General features: G+C 40.4%; 1 protein-coding gene and 1 long non-coding RNA gene across 4 annotated transcripts in view; one reads left to right on the forward strand and one right to left on the reverse strand.

The window, feature by feature from the left end:
* Positions 1-4133: 4133 nt before the first annotated feature.
* Positions 4134-8540, reverse strand: LOC124963391 (uncharacterized). The gene is made up of 3 exons (XR_007104725.1): positions 8287-8540; positions 7836-7996; positions 4134-5330 (listed from the first exon to the last, which is right to left on the reverse strand). It is a non-coding gene; the product is annotated as an uncharacterized LOC124963391 (long non-coding RNA).
* A 110-nt stretch (positions 8541-8650) lies between these two features.
* The window catches only part of Eif2ak2 (eukaryotic translation initiation factor 2 alpha kinase 2), a 34565-nt gene continuing 21182 nt past the window's right edge, over positions 8651-22033 (forward strand). For all 3 annotated transcript variants that reach the window (XM_047523348.1, XM_047523349.1, XM_047523350.1), the window contains exons 1-4: positions 8651-8892; positions 12881-13011; positions 13708-13828; positions 16037-16185. In XM_047523348.1, coding sequence (XP_047379304.1) covers positions 12893-13011; positions 13708-13828; positions 16037-16185 — 389 coding nt within the window. In that variant the 5' untranslated portion in view covers positions 8651-8892; positions 12881-12892. The remainder of the gene's footprint in view (positions 8893-12880; positions 13012-13707; positions 13829-16036; positions 16186-22033) is intronic.

The following is a 22033-nucleotide window of genomic DNA, read 5'->3' on the forward strand; positions in this document are numbered from 1 at the left end:
AATTTAGGAAAAGAAAAGCCCTACCTAAAACGTTTGAAGAAATAATACCTCATCTGCATAAGGATACATCAAAAAAATATTGCAGTATTGTTGGCAAATATCGAGAAATTTATAGACTAAACTGAGAAGAGATGAATAAAATTTGGAATATTGAAAAAGAAACATTTAGTAGTTAAAATTCACTTAATTAAACTGTATTAAGTAAATAAGTCTTAAAAATATAATAATGACCAAATAGGCATGGGTTTCCTTTTGGGGTGATGAAAATGTTTGGGAACTTGAGACTGGTGATGGTTGTACAATATTGTGAATGGACACTTTAACGTGACTAAAATGTGAATTTCACACATTATGTGAATTTTACTTCAGTTAAAAAAATGAAGAGTAAAACATGCAAAATAAGACTGTAGTTTAAAAAATAAATATACACATAGGAGTTGCACTTAAAATCTTACTTGTGAATAACTCAACTTAGTATCCTGGAGAGAGAAGGAAGGAATAGGATCAGGAAGAGAAACACAGGGGTTTCAATTATCTCCAGATATTCTTTCAACAAAGATATGTTGAGTGACATTTGACAGAGTAGGCCACACTCACCTACCAAAATTGTCTTTTCTTGATTCCTGTTTCCTCCTCTCCTGGTTTTCCTACTAGTTATAACTTCTCAGTGTCCCTGACAGCCACATCTCTGTGGTCAAGTATTGTTGTGGAACAAGGATCAGGAACATTTTCCTGTAAAGGGTCAAAGGGTAAATATTTTCTATTTTGTGGGTCGGCCAGAATGAGTCCATTCTGCCAGTGTTGTGTGAAAGCAGCTATAGACACTATATAAATGAATGGGTGGGATTGTGGCCCAAACAAACTTTATTTACAAAAACAGGCAGTCCAGATTTGGCTCATGGGCCATACATAACTTGCTGACCTCTGTTCTAGATAAGGAAACACATTAGTGAACATTAAACAGTTAATCTACCTGACCTTACACTTTAAAGGAAGGAATCAACATAGGCAATTTTTAAATATAATAAACAGCAATAAATACCACAGAGGGGGGCTGGGAGATAGCTCAGTCGGTAGAGTGCTTGCCTTGCAAGCACAAGGCCCTGGGTTTGATCCCCAGCACCGCAAAAACAAAAAACAAACAAACAAACAAAAAAACCACAGAGGAAAAATTGAACAGAATGAGGTGGATTAGAGTAATGACAGAGTGTGGATGATAACTGCAACTTAGGTAATGTGAGCAGAGGGTTTCATTGAGCAAGTGACATTTGAACTAGATCTATGAGCCCTGCAGATAGTCTGGGAAAGAACATTAAAGGTAGAAAACACAGAAAGTGCAAAGGCACTGAGGCAGAAATATATCTGAAATTCTTTCAGAACAGGAAGGAGGCCAGTGTAGCTAGAAAGGAATGACAACTGGGAACAGTAACAGGAGATGACATCAGAGAAGCAACCAAGGACCAAGAAAGACATGTAGGATCTTTTAAGCACCTGAAAACTTTGGTCATAATTCTCAGATCTGCAGTATGCCTATGGCTCTATTTGTTGAGGCTGTACTCTAAGATGGAGAAGAGGAGGTGAGAATGAAAGCTGAAGAACAGTGAGGAGGCTGATGCAATGACCTGGTGGCTGGGCCACAGCAGAATTGCAGGATGGTTCTCTAGGTTGCCTTGGATTCTCCAGAACCCAGGTTTTGCACTTGTAGTTTTAAAGAATGATTGTAAAACTAGGGATGTGGCACACACCTGTAATCCCAGCAGCTTGGGAGGCTGAGGCAGGAGGATCTCAATTTCAAAGAGCTTCAGCAACTTTGCAAGACCCTGTCTCAAAATTAAAAAGGGTGGTGGGGGGCGGGGAATGTAGCTCAGTGGTTAAGTGCCCTGGGTTCAAGAAAAGAAAAACTATAAAATGTGCTGGGAATGAAACATACTGAGATGAAGGGGAGTCATCAGAACAGCCCAGCTCTGTCTAGTTCCTCCCAAGCGACAGAATTTCCTTCAGTGCTTTAGCCCTGTGAGTCCTATGATCTCAGGCTACGAAACCTAGGGTGGGCTGCTTTTTGGGGTCCCCAGCTGTGGTACAAGTGGGACACATACAAGTGACACTCATCTGCCCCAGGCAGTTTTCTTGAGCCTTAGGAGACCAGCTTACAATGAATCCTAGGCTTCTGTCATTTCTTGCTGCGTATTTGTGAGATATAAACCCACTTCACCTAACTTGTAGTACATGGGTGTTTCACAAGACTCAGATATGTTGGCAGCCAGCTCACTGTGCACCTGCTTTCACAAGTGAAGTGGAGGTGACAGAAGCAGTCAGAGTCTAGACATACTGCAACAGAGTCAATGGGATTTAATGACATTGAATTTAGGCTGTGAAAGGGAGACAGGGAGGACTTCAAGGTTTTGGAGTAGCAGGATGGATGGAATTGTCATTCACAGAGATGGAGAAGTGTTTTAAACAGGCTTGGGCAGAGGGAGAAGGAGGAAGCTGGCGTCCCTGACAGTCATCCAGGTGAATGTTGAAAACTGAACTTACAAAATCAAAACTCAGTGGGATGCTCCTCTCTGGAGATACAGATTGGTGAATTATCAACACGTAGTTAGTATTTGAATCCAAAACATTAATTGGATAACTAAAGAAGTAGGTATATCTAAAGAAGGAGTTCAAGGACTGAGCCCTGGAGCCCTCCGCCATTATGAGGGCAGACAGGAAAGGAGAAACCAAAAGGCACTGAGAACAGGCAGCCAGTAGGAAACTGATGTCCTGGAAGCCGGGTGAAGAAAACGATCTGAGAAGGGAGAGCGACCTACAAATCAAATGTTCCTGAGAGGCACTGAGGATGCACAATTATGAACGATAAAGCTGGGGGGGGGCGCTACAAGTGTTCATTATATTATCCTCTAAGCTTTCTGTGTATTTATAGTATTCTATGTGTCATAGAAATTTTAAAAGCACAATACAATTAAAGAAACAGAGAAAAGACAAAAATGTTGAGGCGATTGAAGAAATGCCATGACTTTGGTGTATTCTGCCTCTGCTCTCAACATGAGATTGCTCTTCCTGGTGCAAATGTGGCAGTGGCGAAATGATCTAATGTGAGGTTAGAGTCATACCTGGGAGGAACTTTGTTGAGCAGGTCACATTATCCCCCCATGATGAAGATAAAGACACCAAGTACCTTAAGGGCAAAAAATGTCTTATTTTCCCACTTACCCTCAGGTAGCAGATGCCCAATCCAGGGGGATTGCTGAAAAAATCCTCATGAAAGGAACAAACCAATGAAAGAGAATCTGAGAAGTTGGGTCTTGCTTAAGGTCCACTCGCTACACAGCATTCAGATTATCCTCTTAGTCCATCCAGGCTGCTAGAACAAAATACCACAGACAGTGACAAACAACCTGGAAAGCCCAGGATGGAGGTGTCTGCAGACCCAGTGGCTGGCCAGGGCCTGTTTCCTGGTTCCCTGGGTCATAACTGGTGTCTTCTCATTGTGTCTTCACATGACAGAAAGAACAAGGCAGCTCTCCAGGGACTCTTTCAAGAGGGCACAAATCCTCTTCATGAAGACTTGGAGGGTGAAAACTTCACGGTCATGTGCATGAGTGGACTCTTGATAAGAAGGTTTTTAGAAGCGAGTTTTAAAAATTAATAAAACAACAATATCTGAGGGAAAGAGCCACCAGAGATAGGGGACGGCATGGATACTGACCATTCTGCAATGTTCCAAAGCAGGAAAAACAGTAATGATGTTTTCTCTATGAGTTAAAGGAAGTTAAAAAATACTTGGCACACATAAAACTCTATCTTTGTCCCATTAGTTGCTTTGCCATTTTGTGGTTTGGTCTAAAAGTTGCTGTGAGCATCAAAAGGGATAAACAGGGGTGGAGAGGGACTGAAACTCAGTGAGGCATTGGTCTAACAAGCATGAGGCCCTGGGTTCAATTCCTGGCAACACACACACACACACACACACACACACACACACACACACAAATATATATCTATATATCTACCTATCTGTCTCTCCATCTTCTAAACCCTAGTTTATTCCCGTCTTACAACAGTCCATCCTTTAGCAACTTATTTCCTGACAAAAAAATTTTAAGGACACAGTATCACTTTGGACCATCATTTTATTTCCATTATAATACTGCACAAGCTAGGTAGGCATTCAATAAATAGTATCAAATAAATTAATGGAGAACAATTTTCCAAGAAATGTGTTTCTGAATATCATCTCAGGATGCTTTTGATGTAACAAGAAGAAAATATAATGCAAATTAGTTTCTGAGGGAAGAAAACAATGGAATGCTCTTATCACTGGATCTGGTATCAAGTGAGGCTTGACCTACGGGTCACATAAGGACCTGATTCTTAATCTTCATTCCTCTACTCCCTCAGTGTAGAATCTCTTTTCAGGGAGGTTTGGTTTACTGTTCAGTGTTTGGTTGAGAAAGCTATAGTAGGAAATTAACACTTCCATAATTGTTGGAAGGATTGATCAGAGTGGAAACCAGGAGACCTTCCACTGTGGCTGCAATCCAAAAGGCCGGACCCTTCCATTGCCAGTGCTGGTCCCCCTTGCTGCCACCATAGATTCCAACACCCTTAGAAAGCTGTCAAGGATATGAGGAGTGCAGCTCCTGCAAAAGCCCCTGAGTGTGACAGCTTGCTCGTCAGATTGTCCTGCCATGGAAGGATAGCCTTATTCTCCCTCCCATCTCCCAAAACTGCACTGCTGGTCACCCATCATTGGCAGATCCCAACTTATATCCAGAACTTTAACTCCACAGAAATATGGAAATAATTGCTTAAACATCCATACATTATAATTCAGGAGATGAAGATACATTGAAGGGGTTGAGAATAGAAGTTAAAAAAATTAATATCTAGTATGATCCACTCCTACCAGTAAGCTTTAAATCAAACAACAAAATTGTATCCCTGATGAATACAACCATTTTCTCCTTCAAATGAAAACATGCCCATCCTATTCCTTAAATCTTTATATCCATTACTATCTGTTGCTCCTTCATCTTCTATTTTAGTCACAATCCCATCTTAAGACACTCTAAAGGATATCTTATAAAATTAACCATATAAGTATTATATAAAATGACATAGAGAATCGAAAGAAATTCATTAATATATATAAAATAGAAGCAAAGGAGAAACTTGCATAGCTTCTATGATCCTTATTCTCTGTTCAGAAGACCACAGTTGGTGTTTACAGCTTCCTGTTCCATGTTCCTTTTGCCCTCAGAGAGCTCCTCTGCTGATAGTGGTATTAAGCTTCAATCCTGACGGGTCGGAACCCATAGCAGTCCCACCTGTGATGGACAGGGGTAGTTTCCATTAACCTTTATCACTAAACATGGAATTACCATGGGAACCCCAGAGGAACCCCTCCGTTGAAGACATACACTTCCTTGACTCCATCATGTAGCCGCCACACTATTTGCCCTTGGTAAGTGGTATCAATCACCCTACAGTTTAGCATCACCTTCTTTTCTCAATAATAGATAGCATGAGAAACCTGCACTATCTGAATGCATTTCAAGTTCCCCTTCAAGGAACTCTGTGTCTCCTGGTGGAACAGAGCCCAAGGTCATGGAAGCAGAGGCACTCACGTTGCACTTAGTGATTAGGTGTAATTGGGGAAGATAATCTTCCACTTCTATTGTTTCCTGGGGCCATTCATTCTAACCAGGAAGGAAGAGCAAGCAGGTTTAGAGTACGCATTGTACCTAAAGGACCGTACCTCTAACTCACAAAGTGTTGTCTCCAACCTGGGGCTATAACCGAGTCTTCAGTACTCCATCCCACCCTCCTATAAAACTAGCTGCACTGGGACAACGGGGTTTGTGATAAAACCATTGAATCCCATGGTAGTCAGTGTACCACCTCAGTTGTGTGTGTGTGTGTGTGTGTATGTGTGTGTGTGTTTGTAAAAAGGCCTCTTTGATGAGGGAGACTATGAAGGTGAGCAAAGCATTCAGAATGTCCAACAAAGACGTGTGGAAGAGACATGGCAGGAAGGAAAAGTAAACTGAATAAGTATTTACTCCAAACAATAAGTGGAACAGTATTTAACTCCAAAGAGGAAAAAATTCCCTGCTCCCTCCATGATGAGAGGATCCTGGTGTAACCAGTCTGCCACCAAGTGGTTGGCTGGTCTCCCTTGGAGTGTGGAGTACTGGGTTCTGCACATGGTGCTCGGCAACCTCAGCAGCTTCGATAAGTCTGTCTTGACAAACTCATATTCCTGCTGCTGGTAAAGAGTCCTAGAGTAGCTGGGAGAAGACTGACGGAAAAGTCTTCTTACTCACCTCCTTCCCAAAGCTTGCTCAGCTGAGGGTGCCTTTGGTGAACACTCACAAGGAAACCCAACATACTCATACTTTGTCTGATTCCAAGGTGGACTCACTTTCACCAGACTTCCTTCTCACCAGCCCTGTGATTTCATTCCTTCCAAATCTCTGAACATCCACTAACAGGATAGCCACTGGCTCTGTGCAAGCCACCAGAGGAAGGATGCTTGGGTCTTCTTGGAGGCCAAGGTTAGGGTGTAAGTGTGTAAGTTGAGCCTTAATCTATTCTCATACTCTTAACTTCCTGAGTATTTCTGATTTCTTCATCTGCATAAATTGGTATTACAATTTCATTTAAACGTGGGCTACCATTAAGCTCAGGTAGCAGTAATCCAACCGAGCAAACTTGAAACCATTCCAAATGCTGGAGCTAGCACATTGACTTCCTTCATGTTGTCTTTTCCTGGGTTTCTGTTAATAAATATTGGTGAGATTCTTTGGTTCTGTAAACTATCTCCTGTCCAACAGCTCTTGTCTTTATCCTTTCAGGTCATGGTAGCATTTGATTCTAGTTCTAGGAATGGAGGCGGAGGTAGAGATGGGGCATTTGGAGAGTCACACCTCCTTACAAAGTGACTACCATGGATTCTTCAAACCAGGCTGTGCCAGCCGGATTGGTATGGTGGAATGCCTGTGGAGACAGCAGATTTTGGGAGGGCCAAATCTACTCAAATACCCAGGGCTTTATTCTTTCCCAATAAATACATTTCATGTTCACCTAAGAGACCGGATGAGACTCGGAACTAAATTAATATTGGAATTCTGCTACCTGCAGCAAAGGACTCTGCACCTGATTTTTTTCGACGTCAGTCTTGAATCTGTATGAAATGGGAAGTTCTTCTGGAAAAGTTATAAAAGCTTGTATCCTCTGATCATGCTTGAGTTTATGACTTCTATTTTTTATTTTTAAAGAGAACTCTCTTGGGGGAAGTGTTGGGGAATGATATTGCCCAAAATATATTGTGTGCATGTACAAATACATAACAATAAATCCCATCGTAATGTATAACTGTAATACACCAATAAAAAAAATGGAGAGAAAAAAGTTATCTTGGGCAGTTCAGGGCCTTGGAATATCAGAAAACTTGTCCCTGCTGCCATACTGCTGCCACACCCACCACACACATGCTGACAAATGAACTCCTGCAAACACCCACCACCATCTGAGCTTCTTTTTTGTCACTTTGATGTGCTACAGATAGACGGCTCTATCTCTCATCTACCTTCTAAACCTCTCGCTAGAACTTCATATTTAGGGACCTTTAGCCCTTCTATGGACCCAAACCGTAAGAATAGTGTAGGTTTCAGTTGCTGGCACCCTGCAACACAAAGGCGAGTGGAAGGACAGCACCGTATTTAACGTGTATTTGAGGTTTGCCTTGGGACCTCCTCCCTGCCTCCTCAGCTAGGATGCTGAGTGCAGACCCCTGGTTTTAATTCTAGCTCCCCTTCTTACTGACTTACCTGTGCCTCAGGCACATTTCCTCATCCGCTGAATGGGAGTAGTATTGGCACTGTTGGCACTCAGCTCGCAGTCCTGGTGTGAGGATAAGTGCACCAAATAGTGTTTGGCACAAGGTAAAACCCTCAACAGCCTTCAAGCGGTGTCTAGGAGCCATTTGACTCTAGGAAAGTCACAATGCTTCAGGTAAGTAGGACTCCTAGTGGGTTTGGGTCGGAAACTCCAAGGGAACGGGTCACTCTCTTTAACTGCTGGCCAGTCCTGGTGGTTGGTATAGCGGTTGGCAAGTACCAGGTGATGAATGGATGGGTGGGGAAGGACTGAGGATAGATTAGGTCCCCAGGCTAATTTTGTAGGGTGGTGGTGTCCCCACATTACAACGTGGAAAAGGGAGAAGGATACTTCCATGCCTACAGGCCTGGCCTTGAACTGAATCCTGGCTCTGCCACCTACCAGTGTTAGGACCCGGAGCGAGTTACTCAATTTCTCCTGCTGTGACCTGGAATCCTTAGTATGCACCTCCCCGGCCCCATCTCTAATGTTTGTATAGGACCATCGACCCCGGAACCCAGCGAGCGCCGGGCAAGCCACGGGCGCTGCAGGACCTGGGGCCAGGAAGCCGCGCGAAGCCCGGGAAAGTGTGCGGGGCCCTGGGCGTCACCGGAGCTGACTGGGTGCGGAGCCCGCCCCGCGGTGCTCCGCGCACGCTCCAGACCCTGGGCGGGTGGCCTGACCCCCCTGGAGCCGCTCGCTGTGCGCTTGTGCGAGGGCGGACCGTGCGGGGAGGCGGAGTCGGCCAGGGAAAAAGAAACCGAGAGTGAATGGCCGGGAAGCGGCCGGGCGGCGGCTGACTGCGGCGGCGCGGGCGAGCTGGGCGGCGGGCGGGCAGAGGTCCACTCGGGACGCGGGCGCGGGAACGACCGCGGACCCGGGTGTGGCCGGCACAGAGTCCTGCAGTCACGCGCGGGGCCCTTCCTTCCCGGATCTGGAGGAAGGATCGTGGAGCGCAGCAGGAACCGAAGGCTGTTTCCTTCCCGCGAAGAACCATTACCAGGGAAGGTAACAGACACCCCCCGGGCAGCGCAGGGAAGACGAGGGATGGGGTGTGGGGACCGACTGGCCCAAGGACCTGACGGACAGCTGGGAAATTTGGACTCCTGAATAACCTGTAGTTTGGCGAAACGGTTCACCAGTTGCCCCACATTAGCCCCCTCCACTCCGCTCCTCACACCGCGAGTGTCCCTAAGTCACAAGCCCACATTCACCTGCTGGGACCCAGCCCGTCTCCTCAGACCCGGATAAGTGTTTATCAAGGCCCGAGGGCAGGGCCCCGCGTGTGCCCCTTTCTAGCTACGGACTTCCCTGCCGTTCCTGCTTCTTCCCGGAAAGCTGTTCCCGCAGATACTTGCACGGGCAGGTTCCTTGCTCCATCTTACCTTCTTCCAATGCCAGCTTCTCCGGGCGACCCTCTCCCAACAACTTCTATATTACTAAACCCCACTCTACCTGGGCTGCCCCCTCCAGTTTTCAATATAGCGCTTACCAACCTATGACTTTTTTCTTTTTTAATGTTTTTTAGTTGTAGATGGTCTTTTATTTTATTTTATTTATATATGTGGTGCTAAGGATCCAACCCAATGTCTCCCACATACTAGGCAAGGGCTCTACCACTGAGCTACAGCCCCAGCCCCAAACCATGATTTTTTAAAATGGGTTTTTCTGTGTTTTTTTTTTTTTTCACTAGGAAATTCACAAGAGCAGATTTTATTCACTACTGTGACTCCAGCAGTGAATCATTAAATGATACATGAATGGCGATTCATAAATTATCGACTGAATTTCCAGAATAATGAAACTTCCTATTACTTACGCTTTGTTTTGTACTCAAGAATGCATTTTTCTGTATTTTTCACTAGGAAATTCACAGGAGCAGATTTTATTCGCTGCTGTGACCCCAGCACTTAGTATATAATATGTGCTCACTAAACCTTACGTGAATGGTGATTCATAAATTATAGACTGAATTTCCAGAATAATGAAACTTCATATTACTTATGTGAATTTTCCAGAATTTCCAGAATAATAAACTTCATATTATGTATGCTTTGTTTAGTACTCAAGAAGGCCTTGCCAGATGGAAAGTAGAAGATACCCTATCTACTGTCACTTAGGAATAGTGAGAGCTTGAATCAGGACAGTGGATGTAGACATCTTTGAGAAGGAGAAATAGTTTTGGTGATAGGGAAGATCATAGAGGCAGTTTGAATATTTTGAGTTTAAAGTTCATTTAAGGTGTTCAAATGGAGATGTGGGGTAGAGAGATCTGAAACCCAGAGAGATGTTTATAAGAGATAAGTAAAGTTCAGAGTTAATGACATGCAAATGATTGTTGAAAAAAAGATCCAAGAGAATAGGATTTTGTTTTGGGAGGGGGATACTCCGGATTTAACCCAGAGGCATTTTGCTACTGAGCCACATCCTTAGCATTTTTTATATTTTCTTTTGAGACAGGGTCTCACTTAGTTGCTTAGGACCTTGCTAAATTGCCAAGGCTGGCCTTGAATTTACAATCTTGCTGTCTCAGTCTCCCAAACTGCTGGGATTACAGGCAAGTGCCACATTGCCTGTGGAGCGTAAGGTCTTCCAACCATGTCAGCATTTGGGGCCTGTGAACATTAAGAAGAGTTAGCCATGGAAGAAGGAAAATCACAAGAGAGTGAGAAGTAAGAGTTTAGCAGGGTCAGCTTGCAGACTCTACAGGTGTACTTATTCTGGCAACTTCATATAAATAGAATCATGTATTATGTGACCTTTCGCATCTGGCTTTTGTCATTTAGCGTGTTTTTGAAGTTCATCCATGCTTCTGCATATTCTAGTACTTCATTCCTTTTTGTGACCAAATAATATTCCATTGTGTGGATACACTTCAATTTTCTTACCTTTCATTAGTTGATGGATACTGGGTTTGTTTACACATTTTAGCTACTGTGAACAGTGCTACTGTGAACATTCCTAAGTAAGTATGTGTTTGAAAATCTATTCCTCAGTTCTTTGGAGTGGAATTCTAGGAGTGTAATGTAGCTAGCAGCTTAACTTTTAAAAAGACTTCAATTAATTTTAGGTGATACATAAAAACATAAAAATTATGCATATTTATTGAATGCCAAGTAATGTTTTGATACATGTATACATTGTGTAATGTTAAGTCAGGTTAAATCTATCAATCTCCTGAAACATTTTTCATTTCTTTATGGAGAAAACATTCAGATTCCCTTCTTCTAGCTTTTTGAAATACACAGTTACATCATCATTGCCTATAGTGACGCTACTGTGTAACAGCACCCCAGAACTTCTCCCTTCTAAGAGTCAGGCCACACTGGTCACCCTCCCCTCATTAGCTTGACTTTTTGAGGAACCATCAAACTGTGTTCCCAGCACCTCTACCTTTTACATTCTGTTCAGCAATGTATGAGGGTTTCAGTTTTTCCACATCCTTACTGTATTAGTCAGGATTTTTCAGAGGAACAGAATCAACAGGAAGTATGATTATCAAAGGGGATTTATTAGATTGGCTTACATGATCAGAAGGTGGATAGTCCACAATGGCCATCTGTAGGCAAGAGAGCTGGAAGAACCAGTAGCTGGGTGGTCCAAGAGGCGGAAGCCCCAGAACAAGAATGATCAACAGTGCTACCCTAGTCCAAGATCAAGGCTTCTGGAAACTACCTGGAGAACAACTGGCAGCATCTGCTTTGGAAGAGTGAAGAAGCCAGATTTCGATACCCTCAGATGATTGAAGTCGCAATCAAGAACCTGTTCAAGAAGAGTCAGCTCACATCTGCATCTGCTTCCTTGTTCTTCCAATTTTTATTCCATCCTATTGAGCAGTGCTGCCCATGCTCAGGGAGGGGCTCCACTTCCGTTCACTATCCCACAAGCCAGTCATTCCTAGACACACCCTCACTGACACACCCAGAAGCCTCTTAATCATCTGCATCTCTTAATCCAATCAAGTTGACAATTCAAATTAATCATTACACTTACCAACACTTTCATTTTCTGATTATTGTTAGCATTGAGGTGGATGTGAAGTAGTTGTGATGTTGAGCATATTTTCATGACTTCTTGGCCATTTATATATCTCTTTTGGAGAAATAACTGTTCCGGTTCCTTTCCTGTTTTCTAATTGGAATGTTGAATTACAAGAGTTCTTTAAATATTCTGGTCATTAGACTCTTACCATATATATATAAATTTAAAATATTCTATGTTGTAGCTTGTCTTTTCATTTTCCTCGTGGTGTCCTCGTTACACAAAAGTTACTCATTTTGATGAAGCCCAATTTTTCCATTTTCCTGTTGCTCATACTTCTGTCATAAGCAAGATTTTGTTGTCAAATCCAGGATCATGAAGATTCACTCTGTGCTTTTTTTCAAAGAGTTTTATAGTTTGGGCTTTTACGTTTAAATTCTGTATCCTGTATGTTTTGCTTATAATTTAAATCATGCTGTCATCTTGGTCTAGTAAGACCCCTAAACCTGGGTCTTAATTTACCCCATTGGGTAAATTGTCCTAAAATTGATTTCTGCAGATTTCAAAGGAGGAGTTTTTGCAACTTCATAGGGAATCTATCTCCATACAGCAAAATCCTCTATGATTGCATCAACTTATTTGTTATATAGACACTAAACCTTGCTATCGACATAAAAAATTCTAATTTTACCTGTTGCCTTTTTACCTTCACAGGCAGGTGGGCAGATTTGCACTTGACACTCAGTAGAGGCACAGAGCAGAGTGAAGAGAAGGACCCTTTTCTTTTTTAGGCCCACTGGGTTTTGAAAATAGAATTTTTGGATGGATTAGCTTGACTGTACAGTCTATGAGAAATAAAGATTTTAAAAGAAAATTCTCTCTAAATTTCTGTGGGACTCACATGAGTCATATCAAGGAGTTTCCTCATCTCATGTTGTCTCCTAAACTGCATTGGGAAAATCAGATTAAATATGTTCTGTGAGTGTCACTCATTGAATCATCTCTTTTATTGTAGGTTACTGAAGAAATGGCAAACAGTCTCTCACGAGGTTTCTTCATAGAAGAACTTAATAAATACCGTCAGAAGTATGGAGTAGTTCTTAAGTACCATGAACTACCTACAACAGGACCTCCACATGATTTAAGGCAAGTTGCTGTCAAAAAAGATAAGTCCTATGGGCTTGGGTGGGGGTGTAGTTTAGTGGTAGAGCATGCGTATAGCATTAGTTAGATACTTGGCTCGATACCCAGAGCACACTTCCAGAAAAGGGTATATCCCTGTAAATGTAAACTAGGACAGTGGCAATTTGGGCATAATTCTTTTTTTTTTTTTTTTTTTTTTTGGTGCTGGGGATTGAACCCAGGGCCTTGTGTTTGCAATGCAAGCACTCTACTGACTGAGCTATCTCCCCAACCCCAATTCTGGCATAATTTTGAGGTCAGTATTTTAGTTCTGTAGCAAAGTTGTCAAAGAGTTCTGTGAGAGTCCTTTTGACTTAAACTGGTAACCTCAGCTGACTCCAGGGCAGGCAGGGAAAGAGGGTATAAGCTTCTGTGTGCTTCAAGAATGTGCGCTGTTCTACTGTTTGGGGTGGCTGCTTACATTCTATAGAGAACTTGAGTTATAACCCTTAGAAGTAGTCATGGGGGGCTGGGGAGATAGCTCAGTTGGTAGAGTGCTTGCCTTGCAAGCACAAGGCTCTGGGTTTGATCCCCAGCACCGCCAAAAAAAAAAAAAAAAAAAAAAAAAAAAAAAAAAGTAGTAGTCATGGGAGCTTGCTGATCAGATCACTTGTTCTCACATATGCATGAGTTGTATGTGAACGTTCTCTTTGTAATCAGGTTTACATTTCAAGTTATAATAGATGAGAGAAAATTTCCAGAAGCTGGAGGTAAATCAAAGCAGGAAGCAAAAAATGCTGCAGCCCAATTAGCTGTTGAAATACTTACTAAAGAAAATAAGGTAAGAAATTGCTCTCTTATTTCATCTAGTAAAAGGGAACTTTCAAATATTTTATATTTCTCTCTGTGAAAAAATACCTACATACACGTAAAGCTGTTCACAGTTTTCTTTACATTTAAGTGTAGTTCAGTCTTTCCCTGTCTCCATCTCTGGAGAACCCTGAGAAGTACACCTACGAAAGAGTGGCGAAGCTGGATACTGCCTGGTTAGAGTGCCAGCCGCAATCCAGTACTTGGAAGTTGGGCAAATGTGCAGAGGTGAGACATGTTCAGGAAGAAATGAACTGACAGGTTGAGGGAGGAGTCCTCTCCAACTAATTGGGGAAATAGGAAAAAAGAGATAAAAGTGCTTGTAGGGAAAATGATGTATAAGGAGGGCAGATAATGGAGAACCAGCATAAATGTAATTGATGTCCCTGAACATGCAGACAAATAGAACAGAAAAAAACTCTCCGGGAAGTGAAAGGGTAGCTCAGGGGTAGAGAGCATGCTGAGCATATGCAAGGTTCTGGGTTCGATCCCCAACACCCAACAAACAAAACCATCCGAAGGAATTTTAGCATGAAATCTTTCATTTCTTATGAAAGAAAGACCTGACTACAGATTAAAATAACTCACTAGTTATAGGATGTTATGGTTTGGATGTGAGGTGTTCCCCAAAAGCTCACGTGTGAGACAATGCAAGAAGGTTTAGAGGAGAAATGATTGGGTTGTAAGAGTCTTAATCCAATCAGTGAATTGATCCCCTGATAGGGATTAACTGAGTGGTAGGGTATGGCTGGAGGAGGTGGGAATTGGAGTCATGGATTTGGGATATATATTTATATGGCAAGTGGAGACCTCTCCCTCTGCTTCCTGATCACAAGTGAGCTGCTTCTATCTGCCACTCTCTTCCACCATGATGTTCAGCCTCATCTTGAGCCCTGAGGAATGGAGCCTGCTGTCTATGGACTGAGACCTCTGAAACCACGAGCCCCTAAATAAACTTTTCCTCCTCTTCAGTTACTGTGGTCGGGTCTGTTAGTCACAGCAGCAAAAAAGCTGACTAACATGTAGGAAAATTACTGAACTGCTGGGAACAACAGTGATCCCAGTGAAAGTACTGAGCTCCAGGGAGGAAGGAAGAATTCTACAAGCAGCTAGGCAGAAGTTGAAAAATACATAGAAGAAGAAAAATAACAAAGTGTAAAAATGAAAAAAAACTTCAGTGATGTCCACCAGGTTGTAAAGTGAGACATGAAGTCATTTACGTGTGAGACAATAGAGGATCGTTCTCAGATACTGATAATTTTGGAAAACTAGAGCTTTCTTGAAAAAAAACTTACTTGAAGATGTAATCCTTTTAATGAAAATTTAAAGTAATTAAGCAAAAATACAAATTATTAATTATCACAAAATATTAATAAGCTGAAAACTGAAGAAATTCGTAAAAAAAAACCAAAACAAAACTACCTTCCCCTTAAGGATAAGAAAGACAATAGCAACAATGGCAGAAATTATTCTAAAAGAAACAAAAATAATACTAAGAAGAGCAATAAAGCCCAAAGCTGGTTCTTTGGTAAGATTAATAAAGTAGAAAAACTTTCTACCTAATTCTGTCAGATTGAGAAAAAAAATGAAGGTTCAGTTAACAATAGTAGGAATGATGTTCTCATATTAATCTTTTCCATTAAGGTGTGATCCAGGATATATCTTTACTTTAATATGTTACCTTGATTGTGAGATTTAGAAAAGGTAGAGAAACCTAGAGAGTGTTAAACTACCTTGCCTGATAAGAAAATAGATTAATATTTTGTTTTTTCTTAATGGTATTATAAAAGGAAAATGGTGAATTAAAATATTACCTACCTTAAAGTTGCTGAGAGAGTAGATTTTAAGTGTTCTCACCACAAAAAAGGAAATAAGGATATAAGATGTTTATGTTAATTATTTCTATTTACCCTTCCATAATAAATATGTATTTTAAAACATCATGTTGTATACCATACATACCCATAATTTTTATTTGTCTATTGATTCTTTAATTACAAAAGACCTTTTTTGGCCCAGAGAGGCATATAGTTACACTTTTAACAAGATATCATTGGAAATGTATAATATCTAAGTTGTCTTTAAGATTGTGCACTTAGTAATCTTACTAGAAAAGTAAAGGGTCAAATCTTTGTTATAATGTTTATGAGACAAGTTGTTGTTTTTTTTTTCTTTGCAGGCAGTTAGTCCTTTATCCTTGACAACAACAGATACTTCAGAAGGACCATCTACTGGGAATTATATAGGACTTGTCAATAGGATTGCCCAGAAGGAAAAACTACCAGTAAATTATGAAGAATGTGAATTGAGGGAGCAGGGTCCCAAAAGGTAAGCTGTCGTTTGGTCTTTCCTTTGGCTTCATTGTATCTAAGCAAAAATGGACTTATTTTCTTGTCTCATTTTCAGAAATATTTGTTCTTTTTTTGTAAATTCTGCATGAAAGGGTTTAATAAACAATTGGATATCTTTTTTTTTTTGAGACCCTTTCTCACCTTGTTGCCCAGGTTGGTCTTGAAGTTGTGAACTTAAGTGTCAGCTCCCTTGTATCTAGGACCAAGGTGTGTAATGTCAGCTCTGGACTTTTTTTTTTTTTCCACTCATGCCTCTAATAGTTTATGGGTAGTTATTACCCACTTTTCTATAAATATAAATATTCTAAGTGTCCATCACTGGCGTGCAGCTACATTTAACATGAAAGCACCACAGGAAGCTACTTCATTTTGTGTAGAACAAGAATCAAGGTTTCAAAAATTCAGTTATGCTGAAAAAAAAAAAAAATCAAAACTAAAAACCAAAACAAATGCTGCTAGTAAAGAAAGTGCATTTCTTTCGGTGATTTCAGAACAAAGAGCTATTGGCCTTACACATAGGAAATATGCTAATTTGCCAATATATGATTACTTGAACTAAGTCTCTTCCTGGAGATAAGAATTAGACAAAGGTCTTTCCTCCTTCTATGTAAGTTTGGTGGGGTTTTTTTGTTCGTTTGTTTGTTTTTATTAAATAGAAGGCAGCACCAGTGAATTTTCATAAAACAGCTTTGCTACTTTCCTCTCCATTTTCTATAATCATAATTCTTATCTGCAGTACTTTACCATTCCTTACTGTAATCAGGACTGTATATACCAGGTCACACTGTTCAGTTGGTAAACAAAATAAATAAATAAAGCTCAGAACATATATAGATATTTTACATATTCATTTCACTACACATCAGGTGTTGTTTATAAAGTTTTTGTCCCTCCCAAGACACTACAAAAATATATGAAAAACCACATCTGTTTTCAGCCAGCAAATACTAGTAGAACAAATATCTTTTAACCAGATATTTTAAAGACCATGTATTATCTACATTCACTAATTGCTTTCTTCAAAAATCCATATATATATATCCAAGTATATGCATTTAAGATTAGTCCACATTCACATATTTACTGTTAAAAGTCAAATAAATTATTATAGGTTCTTCAAGTGAAAGTGCTTCTGACAACAAACTACTTCTGTAATAGCCCCAAATCCCAAAAAAGTTTTCACCCTGCGTAGTTACTTCTAAAAAGTAAGACTACACACCAAAACATGCTTTGTCAAGAAAACTAATCCATGCACTTGGGTATACCTTAAACACTTTATTTTTATTAAAGTCAGACCAGGTTAAGCATTTTTTAGAATTAGGAGATAGCATTAAATTATTTGATTCCAGAAAACATCAAACATCATTTAGCCAAAGCTTAAAAAAGCGAATACTTCCTCCCTGTCCCAGTGTGATCAATATAACTGCATAAATTTGTGTATATATTAATCTATCTTAAGTAACCATTCACTCGCATTTAATCTTAACATACAAAGCCTTGTATGCAATTTCTTTGCAAAGGCTTATCCCCAAAAGATTTAAGCACAAAACACTAGGCAGACACTCTTCAGAGTTTTATTTTACTGGTCAACTTATTATCCTTGCTTGGCTTCCCAGCATGGTAGTACCAACAGGTTTATGGGGTAAGGAGAGGAGACCACTTTAAGAAGCACTGCATTTACTTGTCTTCCAAAAGGCAAATGAATTGGGCATCTGATTGTTCAACAAAACAAAGCTTTAATAGCATCCAGGAAGCCAGAAACACAAACCAGGCAGTAGACACTCCCATTTGTCAAAATCAGACCAGAGAAAACCTAATCCACACAGATATAATAGGTATTGTTGCTGCAACATTTTTCTTTTTAAAAAATTTTAAAAATTTGTTCTAATTAGTTATACATGACAGTAGAATACCTTTATGTATTTTGATAAATCATACATAAATGGAGTATAATTTCTCATTTTTCTGATTGTACATATTATAGGATCACATTGGTCATGCAGTCATATATGTACATGAGGTAATAATGCCTGTTTCACTCTACTATCATTCCTATCCCCATACCACTTCCTGCCCTTCGCTCCCCTCTACCTAATCTAGAGTAACTATTCTTCTCTAGCGCCCCCTCTCCTTATTGTGAATCAGCATCCACATATCAAAGAAAATATTTAGCCTTTGGATTTTTGGGCTTGACTTATTTCACTTAGCATGATATTCTCCAATTCCATTCATCTACCAGCATATGTCAAAATTTCATTCTTCTTTAAACCTGAGTAATATTCCATTGTATATACATATCACAGTTTCTTTATGGATTCATCTGTTGATGGACACCTAGGTTGGTTTCATAGTTTAGCTATTGTGAGTTGAACTGCTGTAAACATTGATGTGACTGGGTCACTGTAGTATGCTGATTTTAAGTCCCTTGGGTATAAACCAAGGAGTGGGATAGCTGGGTCAAATGGTGGTTCCATTCCAAGTTTTCTGAGGAATCTCCGTACTGTTTTCCATAGTGGTTGCATCAATTTACATTCCCACCAGCAATGTGTGAGTGTACCTTTTTCCCCACATCCTTGCCAACATTTATTGTTGCTTGTATTCTTGATAATTGCCATTCTGATTGGAGTGAGATGAAATCTTAAGAGTAGTTTTGATTTGCATCATTTTTCTTCTTTTAATTATCATATCATGTATCATATCATCAAGTCCTTCCTTTATTCCATCTCCTATGATTGCACAGGTAGGCTGCAAATGCCCAGGTGTTGATGAGCTCAGTACACCCATTGCTAACAATTTTTCAATTTCCGTGAGAGACAGTGATTTCCCCAGGTCTTGTTTGTTAGCAACTATAAGTACAGGGACTCCTTGATTTTCTGATATCCTAGTTATTTTATGAAGTTCCATTCTGGCTTCTTCATCCTTTCAACATCAACAGAGTCCACAACAAACACAGAGCCATCTGCACATCTGGTAAATGATTTCCACAGTGGCCTTAATTTCTCCTGACCACCTACATCCCCAAAGTGAAAAGTGACTGTTTTAGAACAGTTACCTTAATTTTACCTTAATTTTCTCAGTGGTCAGTTCTTTGGTAGGTACAGTATTTACAAATTCATTGAACTGCAGCCTGTGTGAAACTGTTGTCTTTCAGCACAGTCCAAACCCAGAATAACAACGTGAAAGGACTGAAATGAAGGGAGGCTCGACTGGATAGAAATCTGATCTGATGGTCCATTCCTCATTTCCAGTTGCAAATAATTGTCCCGAACTGTAATGTTTTCTTTTTTGGAATCTCTTCTTCGTGGGTGATCCAGCTATAAGACTGCTCCCCTATCGGAGTCCAGGTCCAAATGAGAAACCACTGGCAGGCGTTTCTATGTGTGGGGAACGCACCCCACGTCCGTCCAGCTTAAATATCGTCTGTACATTTTTTTTTAATTAAAATGTGTAGTTGTTGAAGCTGTGAGGCCCATAACATTGATCAAATTTGGATAACCCTTTAGAGTAGTTCTCCCTTATCTGTGGTTTTGCTTTCTGCAGTTCCAATTTCCTATGGGTTAATAGAAGAAGGGTGAATATAATATAGTAAGATATTTTGAGAGACAGAGAGAAATCACATTCATAAAACTTTTATTATAGTATCTTGTTATACTTCTTCTATTTTATTATTAGCTGCTATTGTTAATCTCTTACTGTCTCTAATTTATAAATTAAATTTTATCATAGGTAAGTGTGTGTGTGTGTGTGTGTGTGTGTGTGAAAATAATGGTATATGTAGGGTGTGGTATTATTTGTGGTTCCAGGCGTCTGCTGGGGTTTTGGGAACATCTCCAGGGATAAGAGGGGACTACTATATTTCTGAGATGTATCTGGGTGGTTAGTCTGTTACACAACTCAAGAGTACAGAGTGCCCCTGCTCGAGGCCCATGGGGTCGTTCCCGTCCCTGAGGTCACAGTGACAGTAGCTATGGGAGAACTTCTCTGCCACATGTCTAGAATGACTTTTCACTATTGTCAGACTGGGGAGCTATTTGTCTAGGTGTTTGAATGTGAAATTTGATTAAATGGGCAAATACCATGTATCAGAAGGAACGGTTTTAACCTTAGACTTGAAGAGAACAAATCTGAGGGATATGCTAAATGAACACATGGATTAAAGCCTGGGAGTCACTAAGAACATCACCAGTGAGCTAAGACTCGTGGGGATAGGGATAAAGGATGGATCGGAACTGAAAAAGTAGAGAGTAAATGCATATAGGGAGATTGTATCTCAAATACAACCAACTAGTTAAATGAAAAAGAAGAAAACCCAAGTGGCAAATAGTCCAGACTGTCACTCAGGATGCTGTCCTGTGACGTGACTCCACTGTTTGCTTTTTATTCTAATGAATTTTAGACCAGAAACAGGAAGAGAAAAATTCAGTAGTATTACTGGAATGAAATAGACAAAAATGAATTAGGTGGGTCAATCTCAATAATTGTGACTATTTTTATTTTTCTGTAGCTTGCTTTTTCATGTTCTCCAATTAAGCACTCCAACATCAGTTACCAAAAGAGAAAAGTCTATCTGGGGATACTGGATGAGATAGGAATTATAGAAATTATTCCATCACTTATTCCAGCTCTTTAATTCAGGGTGTAGTGGGATGACTCCTTCTGGTTGGGTGTGTTTCCTTCTACTGCCTCCAGTTGAAACATAAAAAAAAAATGCAAATACTGAAATAATTTTATAGTATCACATAAAGTAACTCTGTGATATGTAGTGCTGTGTTCATTGCTTTGCCTGTAAAAAGTAGTTCTTAAAACTTGGAATGGAACTGCCATTTGACCCAGTTATCCCACTTCTAGTTATATACCCAAAGGAATTAAAATCACCCCACTAGGGCTGGGGATATAGCTCAGCTGGTAGAGTGCATGCCTTGCATGCACAAGGCCCTGGGTTCAATCCCCAACACCACACACACAAAACAAATCAGCATACTACAGTGACAGTGACACAGTCAAGTCAATGTTTATAGCAGCTCAAGTCACAATAGCTAAGCTATGGAACCAACAAATGAATAGATGAATAGGTAAAGAAAATATGCTCTGTATACACAATGGAATACTACTCAGCCATAAAGAAGAATGAAATGGTGGCATCTGCCAGTGAATGAATGGAACTGGAAACTATCATGCTAAGTGAAATAAGTCAGTCACAAAAACCCAAAGACTGAATGTTTTCTCTCATATGTGGATGCTAACACAACAGTGGGGGAGGAGGGTGGATAGAAATTCATTTTATTAGTAAAGGCGAATGAAGGGAAGAGAGGGGGGATGGGAATAGGAAGACAGAATAAATCAGACATAACTTTCCTATGTTCATATGAATACATGACCAGTGAAACTCTATATCATGTACAAACACAAAAATGGGATCCTAATTAGAGTAAGTTACACTCCATATATGTATAATATGTCAAAATAAACCAAAATACATGCTACTGTCATATATATCTAAAAAGAATAAAACAATTTTTAAAAATAGTTTTTATATTGTCCACAATTTTTTTTCACCAGGGATTGAACTCAAAGGCACTTAATCATATCCTTAGCCCTTTTTATTTTTTATTTTGAGACAGCTCTCACTAGGTTGCTTACAGCCTTGCTAAGTTACTAAGGTTGGCTTTGAACCTGTGTTCCTCCTCCCTCAATCTCCTGAGCCCCTGAGGTTACAGGCATGTACCACGTCCCTGTCACCACAAATGTCTTTGCATCTAATATGAGGGGAGTGTGGATTTTGGTATTAAAAGGATCTGCACCGGGGGGGGTTTTCATTTTTGTGC

Source organism: Sciurus carolinensis, chromosome 13, assembly GCF_902686445.1.
Source record: "Sciurus carolinensis chromosome 13, mSciCar1.2, whole genome shotgun sequence".
Taxonomy (NCBI): domain Eukaryota; kingdom Metazoa; phylum Chordata; class Mammalia; order Rodentia; family Sciuridae; genus Sciurus; species Sciurus carolinensis.